The 12,657-nt window shown below is 54.9% G+C and overlaps 1 protein-coding gene across 2 annotated transcripts; it reads right to left on the reverse strand.

Annotated features, from left to right (window-relative positions):
• Positions 1-602: 602 nt before the first annotated feature.
• On the reverse strand, positions 603-6,149 carry HNRNPAB (heterogeneous nuclear ribonucleoprotein A/B). 2 transcript variants are annotated; one of them, XM_058677284.1, is made up of 8 exons: positions 6,067-6,149; positions 5,678-5,949; positions 4,993-5,161; positions 4,278-4,436; positions 4,030-4,161; positions 2,083-2,200; positions 1,283-1,423; positions 603-1,005 (listed from the first exon to the last, which is right to left on the reverse strand). In XM_058677284.1, exons 2-8 carry the CDS (start codon positions 5,920-5,922, stop codon positions 935-937), a joined length of 1,035 nt encoding a protein of 344 aa, XP_058533267.1. In that variant the 5' UTR covers positions 5,923-5,949; positions 6,067-6,149; the 3' UTR covers positions 603-934. The 2 variants fall into 2 exon arrangements, with proteins under 2 accessions (XP_058533267.1, XP_058533268.1); XM_058677285.1 differs by lacking the exon at positions 1,283-1,423.
• Positions 6,150-12,657: the final 6,508 nt, after the last annotated feature.

A 12,657-nucleotide genomic window follows, 5' to 3' on the forward strand; every position in this document is an offset into this window, starting at 1 on the left:
GTGTCATGTAACAGACCCTGCCCAGATTCAGCTGGCCCGTCACTGGGACACAGAAATCTCACTTTCACTTATTCTTCCCCCTCCAGCAGCTGCCTTTCAGGAGCCATTTCCTTTTAAAGGGGACTCATGCCCCAGGCAGTGCAATCATCAAAGGAAACCAGCCAAGGATGTGGAGTATGTAGCTGTGCCTGACGTGTCATTAGATCAGATATAAACTCATAATTTCAAAATATAAACTCAAAAGTTCAAAAAGGTCAGAGTGGCCAGGGCCTTCCAAGCTGCACCCCAAAACCGGGCTTGACAGCTGAAGGGGCTTGCTGTGGGAGGACACCCCAGTCCCACAGCACCTGGCACCCCCCAACTTTGGGCACACAGCATATCCCACACTCACCCAGGCTTGGGGGTTTTTCAATTTTTATTTCAAAAGCTTGGATAGCTTCAATATCCAGGTCGTGGCAAAATCAGGACACGTGTAAAATACCTTACAATACATTAGATTCCCAAAAGGTACCAAAAAGTACAGTAAAATTAACACTTCCATTACAGGAAATGTATGACACAAATAATATAAAATTAAAAGGTGAAAAAAAAGGTGACACTGGTTTCCTAAGATACAGTTTACTCTTTACAACCAGGGTCCACAGGGCCAGGCTGCAGAGCGGCAGCGGGAAGCAGACCCTCCAATCTGGTTCTGGGTAACCTGGTAATAAAAATCAGCCCGTAATGCCACCCTGGCCTGAGACACCACACGCTGCCTAAAACAACTAGCGCTCTGGAAATAGTAAACGGGAGAGTGATTTCCAGGGGGAAATTTTAAATAAGATGCACATGGGACAGGCCATAGAAAGTTTGCCAAGTTAAATTTGGTACATAATTGCGTTCACTCCGTATCCAAACCCAGCGTGTGCAGGCGTCGGCCGCTCCCGCCGCGCCCTCAGTACGGCTTGTAGTTATTCTGGTGGCCACCGCGTCGCTGGCTCTTCCCGTAATTTGCACTACCCTGACCTAGGGACGAGAACAACGGTAGCAGCTACTACTTACTCCACATTCATCCTGTGCCAGGCGCCTGCCCCGTGTCCTCACAGGACCCTCACACCTGATGCAGTAGCTAGCACCTTCCCCACCTCTCCGAGGCCAGTTGAGCTCCACCTCCATAATGGAGAGCTCCAGCGGCCGAACCAGGCCTGTCTGACTCCAAAGTTCCTGCTGCCAAGTGGGCCCTGCACTGTCTGTCCTGCCAGCCCTGGGGGTGAGTGGTCGGGCCTCCCTCTCTCCTACTTACTGTAGTCGTAGCCGGGGCCGTAGCCGTAATAGCCATAGGGCGAGTAGTCGTAGCCGCCAAAGCCGGGCCCGTAGCCCTGCTGGTAGCCGTAGCCCTGGTTCCAGTAGTTGCCGTAGCCCTGATTCCAACTCTGACTCTGACCTGTGGGGGGAGCAGGGCACAGGGGCCCATGGACCGTTTAGCACACGCAGGAGCTAGGATGGAGGAGATCCTGCCCTTTGGGTGGCGGGGTTACTATGGCAACTCAGGCAGAAGCCAAGGTGCTGCTGTTGTGGTAGAGGGCGCTCTGGGTCTGGCCCTGCATCTGAGAAACCCAAGCCGCTGGATGCTGGACCTCATGTGGGGGCCTAGCTGCTGGCTCACTCAAATTCCCCGGACTGCCCCCACCCTCCCTGGCAGTCTGGCCCTTAAATACAGATGCAGTTCAGGATTTGGAGTCAGAGGGGCCTGGGATAGAAGGAAGTAAGCGCCTGGCACAGCTTGGCCCTACCCTTCTGCCCACCTGCCCATGGGTGTGCCAAGTCGCGGGACACCCACCGAGCAAAGCACATCCAGTCATGTCTGCTCTCCCACTCACAGTGCGAGCACGAATGCTCCCTCTGCCCCGGGGCCCAAGCCAGTGTGTGTGCCCAGGGTGGTGGCAGCACAGCCTCAAGCAGCCTGGACCCAGAGAGCCATTCCTGCGCCTGCCCGCCCGTGCTCGCTGCACAGCACAACCCAAGGCCACAGGGAGCCCCCAGAAGAAGACAGCTCCATGCAGGCAGGGAAAAGGGACACATCTTCATCCAGGTTCCACTCACCTCCACCTCCACCGCCGCCACCACTGCCTCGGCTGCCCCGGCTGCGGTTCCCGCGGCCCCCAGAGCCATACTGCTGCTGCTGATAAACCTCTTTGGGCTGGGCCACCTTGATTTCACACTAGAGAGCCAAGAGGGCAATGGGTCAGGGATGAGCAAAGGCACAAGTGAGCACACGGGCCTTCAGAGGACAAAACGCCAATCGCTTATCCGGGCAGCAGACTGCACCTGGATATTCCTAGACACACTTCAAAGCAATGGACTTTCTTAAGAGAATCCCAGGAAAAATTACTGGGGTGGCGTTTTAACCCCAGGTCAGCCCCTTCTAGAACAACTATGAGAGCAAGATACAACATTGTTGGGAGAAATGATGATGGCCAGTGAGGGTGGGGGAGGATGTGAGGGCCTGGCAGTGCCTTGGCCCTTCAAGCCAGGGTCCAATACTCTTGAGAAGACATAACCCTGATCTCCCACAATGCTGAAGTGAGCTTCTGGGGCTCAGGGTGGGCTGCCCACGCCTCTCTTCCACTTTTCTGTTGGGACAGGCCAGACAGTGCTACCTTAGGACCCTAAGAGTCCATCACTTTTATGAGCAGCCCCACCAGGTGTGGGGGCTTGGTACTCTTTGTTAAGCAAATATGTGTAAGTCTCTGACCCACACACAAAAATAAGACAACCAGGCCCAGCACAGTAGCTCAGTGGCTAAAGTCCTCACTTTGCATGCGCCGGGATCCCATGCAGGCGCCGGCCATGTCCCAGCAGCCCCACTTCCCATCCAGTTCCCTGCCTGTGGCCTGAGAAAGCAAAAGGATGGCCCAAAGCCTCGGGACCCTACATCTGCGTGGGAGACCCAGAAGAGGGTCCACACTCCTGATCGGCTCTGATCAGTGGACAGAGGGTCTTCCTCTATGTCTGACTTTCCAATAAAAATAAATGAATCTTTAAAATAAACCAGACAAGCATTTACACACTGTCCCACATCAGCATGCTTGTAATTGGCCAAATATCCCTGTCAAATGCTGCTATCTATTTCTACCCTACTACATGCAGATGGGGGGGTTGTCAAAGAGATGGAATGCTGAATGCCGGATTTGTTCAGCTTGCCCAGCAAACATCAACTGAAATAATGTGTGGTCCTCTATAAAAATGTTTGAAAATATCGATCAAAATCTTTAACACAAATTTTGTGCAAATAACCTGGATAAAATCAACTAGACACACCGATTTTCAGACCTCCTGACAGCAGCTCAGCTAAATGGTGTCCTGCAATGTTCCCACCCGTGTCACATCGTGGAGAGCAGGGCTTCTGCCGCCACCACCGCTAACCAGCTCAACAGCCTCACTACATGCCCTCTTCCCATCTCCCGGAGCCCGCCCTACCTGCCTCACCTTATCCGGCAGCCACTCTTGCTTAAGGCGCCTGTCACGCCCTGCCACAGTCACACCCTCAACTCCCAACTGCCACCTGAAGCCTCGCCCCTTGACTCCCAAAGGAACCCTCCACCCCTCACCTCCAGGGGTGGGTCGGCTGACCCATCCTGGCAGCTCTGGCAAGGGTCTTGGCCAGCGGTAAATGCTAACTACAGTAGGGCCAAACCCAAATGGAACAGAAGCAGGCAAAGATTGGGTAACAGAAGGTAAGGAAAGTTCTGGAGCAGAGAAAACCTTCACCAGAGGAAAACCAATGACTCCCAAAAGTTTTAGAGTCTTCTAAGACCTCACCTGCAGAAGCACCACACACTATCATCTTTTGCTTTCAACTGGGTATGCCAAAGAGGCTCCTCTCCTGGCCTCCCGGATGGCCTTGCCAGGACACAGCCATCGCTGCTGTGGAAGCTAACCTGAGGGCTCTGGGGAAAAGGCCAACCCTTAACTCACACCTGCGTCACACCTGCGAAGGCCAGCGCTGCAGGAAGGAGGCCAAGCACACCAACCCTGAAGCCACCTTACCTTGCTTCCACTGATGGTATGAAATTTTTTCTCCAGAACCTTCTTCACGGGGTCTTCTTCTTTGAAGGTGATGAAAACAAAACCCCGCCTTTTGTTGGACTTTGGGTCCATTGGCAGCTCGATGGCCTCGATCTGTGAGAAACAGGCAGAGCTGCTCACCCTCACCTCCCAGGCGAAGGGCTGTGCAAATTCAGACAAGGCCCTGGCAGGCAGAGGGCAAGAAGGGGGCCTGTGGGCTCACAACTCACCTCCCCAAACTCGCCAAAGTACTCCCTGATCTTCTCCTCGGTAGCTTCAGGATTCAGACCCCCTACAAAGATCTTCTTCACTGGGTCCTTCTTCATAGCCATGGCCTTTTTAGGATCAATGACGCGGCCATCCAGCCTGTGCTCCTTCTGGTCTAGGACCTGTTCCAACAGAAAAACGTCAGGTCCTACCTGAGCAGCAGACCTGGGACAAGCCCAAGCCCTCTCCAGCAGAGGGCCACAAACAGACCCCAGACTGACTAACAACACACTTCTCCACCTCTCCCACGCAGTGGGCTGACATCAACACTTAACATCAGCCCTCACTCTTCTGGTCCCAAGCTGTGTGTCAGCCCCCTACCCCCAGCCAGGGGTGCCAGTTCCAGGCCCATCTCCTGTATAACTCAGTCAGCATCACGGAATCTGGACTACAAAGCGGCAGGATCTGATAACCTAAGCTCTACCTCCTTGGTAGCTCTTCTGCTGAAATTCTCAAGTCTTACTTCCTTGAAAACTGAACACACGCCTCCACAGCTATCGTGTGCCCTTACACAGTCCCTGCTGACAGTGTTGAGCACTGCGCCCAACACTTACAATAAAACAGGCATCAAGGCTGCTCCCCTAGGCGCCGGGACGCCCCCTCCTCCTTGCCCAGACTGCTGTAACGTGAAGTCCCTGCCCTCTGGACCACACCGTATGCATACAGCATCCAGCCTACCTTCTCCACACTGGCCGCGTCTTTGAAGAGGATAAACCCAAATCCTCTTGACCGTCCAGTGTTGGGGTCCATCTTTATTGTGCAATCAACGACCTCCCCAAACTTCGTAAAATAGTCTTTTAAGTCCTTTTTGCTGGTATCCCAGCTCAGACCGCCAACGAACATTTTCCTAGAATCGCAGGGCGAGATACAGAGCAGCAAACCTCGTAAGCAAGCCTTGATCTTTCTTCTTCAAAGCAACGGCCGGTCCTGGCTAAGCTTCCACGCAGAGAAGGACCACAAAGCCACCACCGTTGGCGCAAAGTGCACGCACATCCGCCCTCCGAGGGTGCCGGGTCTCCCGTTAGCTAGCTCTCCGCTCGCCCCAGCCCGGCGATCGCGCCCCGCCCGCCGCCCGCCGCCCGGGCTTCCTGGGTTCGGCCCGCAGCTCCGCCCCCGCGGGAGGCGGGAGGGAGGCCGGCCGGGCGCGCGCCAACTCCGCCCCCGCAGCCGCCGCGGCCTGCGCCCCTGCGCCCCTGCGCCCCGCGCCGCCCGGGTCCCGGCGCCCCGCTTCCGGCCGCCCCGGGGCGGCGCCCCCCGTCCAGCCCCGGGGCCCCGCGGGCCCGCCGCTCCCCTCCCCCCCGGCCGCGTGGCGCCAACAAAAGGCGGCCCCGGAACAAAGGCCGCGGGGCCCGGCCGCACCTACCCCGCGTCCTCCTCGTTCTTGCTGGCGTTGATCTGGTCACCCTCGGCGCCGTTCTGGTTCCCGCTCGGCGGCGCCGCGGACCCGCCTCCGGTGCCCGCCGCGGCCCCACCGCCACCGCCGCCGCCGCCGCCGCCGCTGCTGCCGGTCCCGGGCCCGGCGGGAGACTCGCCCTCCGGGGCGGCCTCGTGTCCGTTCTCCGTGGCGCCCGTCGTCTCCATGGGCTGCTCCTCGCTCGCCTCCGACATGTCGGACCGATTGGCCGGCGGCGGCTCCTGCAACGAGCGAGCCCCCCGCCCCCCGCCACGGCGGCCGCCGCGAGTCAGGCCGGCCAGGCTCTCCCGCCCGCGGCCCGCCCGGCCCGGCCTCCCGCCCGCGGCCCAGCCGCTCACCTCGCCGCCGATGACGCCGCGAGGCCCGCTCGTCCCCACCGGCCGGGGAAGACGCCGCGCTCGGGCTCGCGCTGCCGCGGGGCCTGCCCTCCGCCGACGGAGGAGCTGCAGCCGCGTTCCCTCGGACGCCGCAGCCGCAGAGAGCCCAGGCACACACGACACGGACCCGGCCCGCGAGGTGCCGCCGCCTGACAATGCCGACTCGTGGCGCCCTTTATAATGCCGGAGCCGGAGCCACCTCCCAATAAGGCGTGCGTCCGTTGGCTACGCCCGCCCGCCACTCAGCCCCTCGGCGCACGCTCATTGGCCGAGGCCGCGCGCGCGCTCTAGATCCGGGCGGGCTTTGTCCTCGTTTTAGAAGCCGCGCGAGTCCGGGCGCTGCGGAGGGGTTCGGGTGGCGGGGCGGCTCGGTGGCCGAGCTCGGTGGCGGGCAGGCCCGAGCCGGCGCCGGGCCCTTTGTGAGGCGGCCTTCCTCCTCCTCCTCCTGGCCGCCGCCGCCGCCGTCGTCGCCATCGTGGTGCCCCGAGCCTTGGCAGCCATTATGCCTTCCCCCGCCCCCATTTCCCGAAAGATGAAACCGGGGCTGAGGAAGTCTCAGCCCAAGGTCGCCCGGATGGAGGCGGCAGAAGGCGGCCCTGCCCGATTGGGCGCGGGGAGCCGGGGAGGCCGCTCGAGCCGAGCCCGCCCTTTGTGCCCCGCCGGCCCGCGGCTCCCGCGGCCGAGGGTCCGTCCGGCGTCGGGCGCCATGAGGGCCGGGCCCGCCGCCGAGCTCCCCGGGCGGCCGGCCGGCATCACCTCGGTCCACATCGCCTTTACTAAGCTTTTGTTTACTTTAAGAAAAAAAAAGTGTGTGTGCCTTTTGACTCATTTTTGCAGATTCTTGTTTTCACGAAAAATCTCTCCCACTCATGGAAATCCGTTGGTGGGGGGCGGGGAACAGGTTCTTTTCTCCAGTACACAAAATGGTCGTACTATTTCCATGAGCTCCTTCACTGCTTCAAAGGCCGGAGTAATCCCGCGGTTCTCCTAATCACACGGTGACGCCCCCAGACGGACCGGGAGGACCGGGACCGGACTTGGGGCGCCCGGGGATCACCGCGGGGCTGCGGGGGCTGCAGCCTGTGTCGGCCCCACACAAAACCCCAGGGTGGGTAACACGGAAATGTGAGGCCCAGAGCAGTGGGCTAGTTTCATCCAGGCGGATGGAAAAATGTCACAATTTCACGTTTTGGAAAAAAAAAAATGCTAATGTTGACTTAAGGTTTCCGTGGAAAGATCTGAAGAGTTGGCCTACCCCTAGAGGGGCAGAAGCCCTCTGCTTCACCCCAAGGCCCGGCGGAGCCTCTTGGCGCCCTGCATACAGACTTGGGCTGTTGGAATCTGGCAGTAAGTTTCAGTGACATAAACAAACTAACTGCCTTCTCCAACTCCCTCCTGAGGCTTCCCCCTCTGTGCCCAGAAAACAGCACAGCTGTCTGGCAAGTGAAGATCATTCGGAAAATGAAGTTCAAAGCCTGACAGTGTAAGTGAGGTCCTGGGCTAGAACTACTGAGAGCATAAATTCACTTAATTTTCCACAGCAGCCCTGTAGTTTGCAAGACAGCCACCAAGGTTGCTTTACTGGGGCTTCCCACATTCCAGGCACGCGAATGTTGAAATCACCTGGCTCAGATTGTGGAAACAAAGCCAGTAAATTCCAACTGCACGGCGAGGGTTGTTGCCAGGGTTATTATTATTTTTTTTTTATCATTATAACATTTGTTTATTGGAAAGGCAGAAGCACAGAGGAGGAAACACAGAGGTCTTCCATCTGCTGGTTCTCTTCCCCAAAGGCCACAAAAAGCGGGACGGGCGTGTCTCCCATAGGCAACAGGGCTCAAGTGTTTGGTCCGTCTTCTGCTGCTTTCCCAGGCAAATGATTAGCAGGGAGCTGGATCCCAAGTGGAGCGGCTGGGAGTCCAGCCAACACCCATGTGGAATCCTGGTGTATGAGCGGAGCTTTCACCGCCAGTTCATGGTTCCCAAGAGTGCTTAATTGCTAAAGCAAAAGGTATTTGTGAGTTTCTGAGTTCTTGGCCTAAGTTAAGTTTCATATTGGATTCAGTTATTCTGATGTTCAAATGAAGCAATGGCTTAGGAAAATAAAAGCTAAGAATTACAGGTGCCTTGGCATTGCATGATAGCTGCTGCTTGCAACAGCCATTTTCCACAGCAGAGTGCCACTTAGAGTGATGGCTACTCTGCTTCCTTTTTTTATTTTTTTAAGATTTATTTATTTTTATTGGAAAGTCAGATATAAGAAAGGAGGAGAGACAGAAAGAAAGATCTTTTTTTTTTCTTAAAGATTTATTCATTTTATTACAGCCAGATATACAGAGGAGGAGAGACAGAGAGGAAGATCTTCCATCCGATGATTCACTCCCCAAGTGAGCCGCAATGGGCTGATGTGCGCCAATCCGAAGCCGGGAACCAGGAACCTCTTCCGGGTCTCCCACGCGGGTGCAGGGTCCCAATGCATTGGGCCGTCCTCGAGTGCTTTCCCAGGCCACAAGCAGGGAGCTGGATGGGAAGTGGAGCTGCTGGGATTAGAACTGGCGCCCATATGGGCTCCCGGGGCTTTCAAGGCGAGGACTTTAGCCACTAGGCCACGCCGCCGGGCCCAGAAAGAAAGAAAGATCTTCCATCTACTGGTTCACTTCCCAAGTGGCCACAGTGGCCAGAGCTGAGCCAATCCAAAACCAGGAGCTCCAGGTCTTCCATGCAAGTGCAGGGTCCCAAGGCTTTGGGCCACCGTTGATTGCCTTCCCCGGCCACAAGCAGGAAGCTGGATGGGAAATGGAGCAGCCAGAATTAAAACCAGTTCCTGTATGGGATCCTGGTGCGTGCAAAGTGAGAACTTTAGCCACTAGGCTACCACACCCATGCCCCAGCTGCTCTGCTTCTAACCCAGCTTCCTACTGCTACATCTTGGAAGGCAGGGAGAACACGGGCCAAGCATCTGAGCCCCTGCCGCCCACATGGGAGACCCTGTTGGAGTTCCAGCTCCTGGCTTCCACCTGGCCCCACTCTGGCGATTGCACCCTTTGAGGAATGAAACAGCATATAGAAGGTCTGCCTAGCTTTCTCTCCCCGTTCTGTCATTCTGACTTTCAAATAACTTTCTCTTTTTTAAAATTTTATTTTTGATGATGTTTACATAATTGATTAGGGTGGGAAGGATCAAGGATTAGGAGAAAGTGGGTGAGACCATTGTTTCCAAATTTTCTTTTTCTTCTTCCTGTGTCTGGAGGAAGTGGGGAGATAAAGGAAGAAGCCACACCCAGCCTCCCAACTACCTCAGTACCCGTGGACAGGGGATGGGGGAATGGCCACCGATGTCATCCCAGGGTCCCGGATGTGCAGCTTGTTCCGAGGGATCTGCTCAAGTGGTTTTGATAATTCTGAAATGCTGTTCCAAGGATGAGGAAAACTTTCCAAGGTCCATTGGCTGACATAGTCAACCTTACAGTCTCCATTCACCCAGACATTTGCTGCCAACACTTGCCTGGGTGGGTAGTTGACCAATTTGTTCTGCCCTCCTTCCTCTGCTGATACCAGATGTCCTCTGTAGGTGCCAATGGACTGCCATATCTTCCACGTGCATCTAGGTATGCCATCTATTGCTCCATCTGATCCACTGAGGAGGCTCAGTTCTGACACATACACTCTGTGGTCAGCCCACAGATCCTATGGTTCTCCCCATGGTTCGAGTTCTGAGTCCAGAGGTTCAGCTGGGGGATCCCCAAAGAAACCTCGACGATGGGCCTGGCACCGTGGCCTAGCGGCTAAAGTCCTCGCCTTGAACGCTCCAGGATCCCATATGGGCGCCGGTTCTAATCCCAGCAGCTCCACTTCCCATCCAGCTCCCTGCTTGTGGCCTGGGAAAGCAGTCGAGGACGGCCCAAAGATTTGGGACCCTGCACCCGTGTGGGAGACCCAGAAGAGGTTCCAGGCTCCTGGCTTCAGATTGGTGCAGCACCAGCCGTTGCGGTCACTTAGGCAGTGAATCATCGGACGGAAGATCTTCCTCTCTGTCTCTCCTCTCTGTATATCTGACTTTGTAATAAAAAACAAAACAAAAAAAAAAGAAACCTCGATGAAGGTGATCCCAGACCTGACACTTGGTTTGTGTTTGTCAGTGTGGGGTCCGGCTCAGTCATCTCCCACATCAACGTATGCACACAAAAACTACCAAGTTCCAACTGCTGGGTCAGTTCTGTATGCAACCCTATCTCTTACTCAGCCCTCACACCACTGAGGGGTGCAGCCTAGTATAAGTGACCCCAATGACCCCCGCTGTCCTGGTTTCTGTGCTTGCCAGTAGGTGCAACAGACTGGTCCAGGCTGTCCCACATCCCATTCAGCTCTCTTACACGTCAATGGGTCTTGAAACCTAGCTCAACCCAACTAACCCCACAATGCAGCCCACACTCATGCCAGCAGGTGTCACCGCTTGTCTGGCCAGGTCTGCACCCAGCCTTGGTCCTCAGGTTCATCAGTGGGAGTTGCAGCCCATCAGAGGGGTGGCCACTGGATCCACTCCAGTCCCGTATGTTGCACTGTCCAGGTGAAATTTGCAGTCTAGCTTGACAGGACTTGCCCCCCAGTCCCAGCACTAGCTCTTCTCTCTCTCTCAATCTGTCTCACTCTCTCTTTCTTTTTCTCTTTCTCTTTTGAATATTCGATCTCCAATATGTAAAAAGACATACAAAAAATGCTTTTTAGTAGATTTTTAAAATTGAAGAATGACTTTTTTTTCACATTCTTTTATGTTTTACCTTTTTGGCTGAGTCTGTATAGTGGAAGTTGTGTGGGTTAACTGCAAATCTACCCGACGATAGCCAGCCCTTACTCCAGCCATTTCCCGTGCTCAGCCAGGCCGGTGCCAGTGCCCGGCTTCCAGGCCAACACAGGCTGCAGCTGGAGGAATCTTCTGAAACACAACTTGGATCTTGCACTGCTTTGTGGAAACCCTGGCTGGCTACCCAGTCTTGAGGATTAAGTCCTCACCCTGACTTTGGGTGGATATAAGTGAAAGAGGCAGTTGGGGATCCCAGGAACACGTGCTCCCAGGTGCCAGCCTGCCCTCTATGCATTCTGGGAGTAGAAGAACCACATCAAGGCTTGGCTCGGAGAGAACAGATTTGCTCTAGCTCACTTCCCCAGGATGCCATGTGTTTTGCCACCTTACGGATAAGGCTTGTTCACCTCTCGTCTTGATTTCAGCTCTCATTTGATTGGTTCTTCTGGTTTTTTTTTTTTTTTTTTTGGTTTGTTTGTTTGCTTAGATTTATTTTATTTGTATTGGAGAGGCACATTTACACAGAAGAGACAGAGAGAAAGATCTTCCATTCACTGACTTGCTCCCTAAGTGGCCACAGTGGAGCTGTTTCTGGGTCTCCCACGCAGGTGCAGGGTCCTGAGGCTTTGGAACACGCTCTACTGCCTTCTCAGGCCGCAAGCAGGGAGTTGGATGGGAAGTGGAGCAGCTGGGATATAAACTGGTCCCCATACAGGATCTCAGCACTTGTTTGTTTGTTTGTTTGTTTGTTTAAGATTTATTTATTTTTATTGCAAAGTTAGATGTACTGAGAGGAGGAGAGACAGAGAGGAAGATCTTCCGTCCAATGATTCACTCCCCAAGTGAGCCACAATGGGCCGCTGCTGTGCCGATCCAAAGCCAGGAACCAGGAACCTTTTCCTGCACGCGGGTGCAGGGTCCCAAGGCTTTGGGCCTTCCTCAACTGCCTTCCCAGGCCACAAGCAGGGAGCTGGATGGGAAGCAGGGCCACCAGGATTAGAACCGGCACCCATATGGGATCCTAGCATGTTCAAGGAGAGGACTTTAGCTGCTAGGCCACGGTGCCAGGCCCAATCCCAGCACGGGGCCAGGTTGTTCTCCCCCTGCTTTAGCCTGACCATTCTACATCACTACATCACTGCCCAAGCTGATACTCTTCATTCTGGCTGTGTTAACTGGTGTTAAAATATTTATTTGTTTACAAGGCAAGAGTAATAAATAGACAGAAGGAGATATAGGAAGGAGATATAGGAAGGAAGGAAGGAAGGAAGGAAGGAAGGAAGGTCCATGCACTAGTTTACACCCCAAAAAGCTTAAATAGCTGGAGGTTGAGCCAAAAGCAAGAACGTGGAATTGCATCTAAGTCTGTCACAAGAATGGTAAAGAGCCGAAAGCTTGGGCCATCTTCTGCTGCCTTCCCAGGTACGTTAGCAGAGAACCAGGCAGAGAGCTAGAAACAGCAGCTGAACTTGAACCAGTACTCCAACAAGCAATGCCAGTGACTCAGGTGGCTTACCCCACTGTGCTACAATGCCAGCCCATGAATTTCCTTTTTGTTGTTGTTTGTTTTGCTCTATTTTTTAAGCTATTAGCTATGTCTCTGAAAGCAGGGTTACTTCCATCTGCTGGTTCACTCTCCAGAATCAGGGCTGGGCCAGGAGCCACGTGCCTTTTTTCTCCCTATTTTATTATTAGTTTAGAACTTTATTTTTAATACTGCTTGCATAGTTGAGAGGGATACACGCATGTGT

This window comes from Ochotona princeps, chromosome 19 (assembly GCF_030435755.1).
Source record: "Ochotona princeps isolate mOchPri1 chromosome 19, mOchPri1.hap1, whole genome shotgun sequence".
Classification (NCBI taxonomy): Eukaryota; Metazoa; Chordata; class Mammalia; order Lagomorpha; family Ochotonidae; genus Ochotona; species Ochotona princeps.

Excerpts from the sequence above, each read along its gene's own strand:
- HNRNPAB (XM_058677284.1), bottom strand. The coding sequence starts at position 5,922 with ATGTCGGAGGCGAGCGAGGAGCAGCCCATGGAGACGACGGGCGCCACG. Across the intron at positions 4,162-4,277 it reads ACTTTGGCGAGTTTGGGGAG|ATCGAGGCCATCGAGCTGCC; the intron begins GTGAGTTGTGAG and ends TGTTTCTCACAG. Across the intron at positions 2,201-4,029 it reads ATACCATCAGTGGAAGCAAG|TGTGAAATCAAGGTGGCCCA; the intron begins GTAAGGTGGCTT and ends TTGGCTCTCTAG.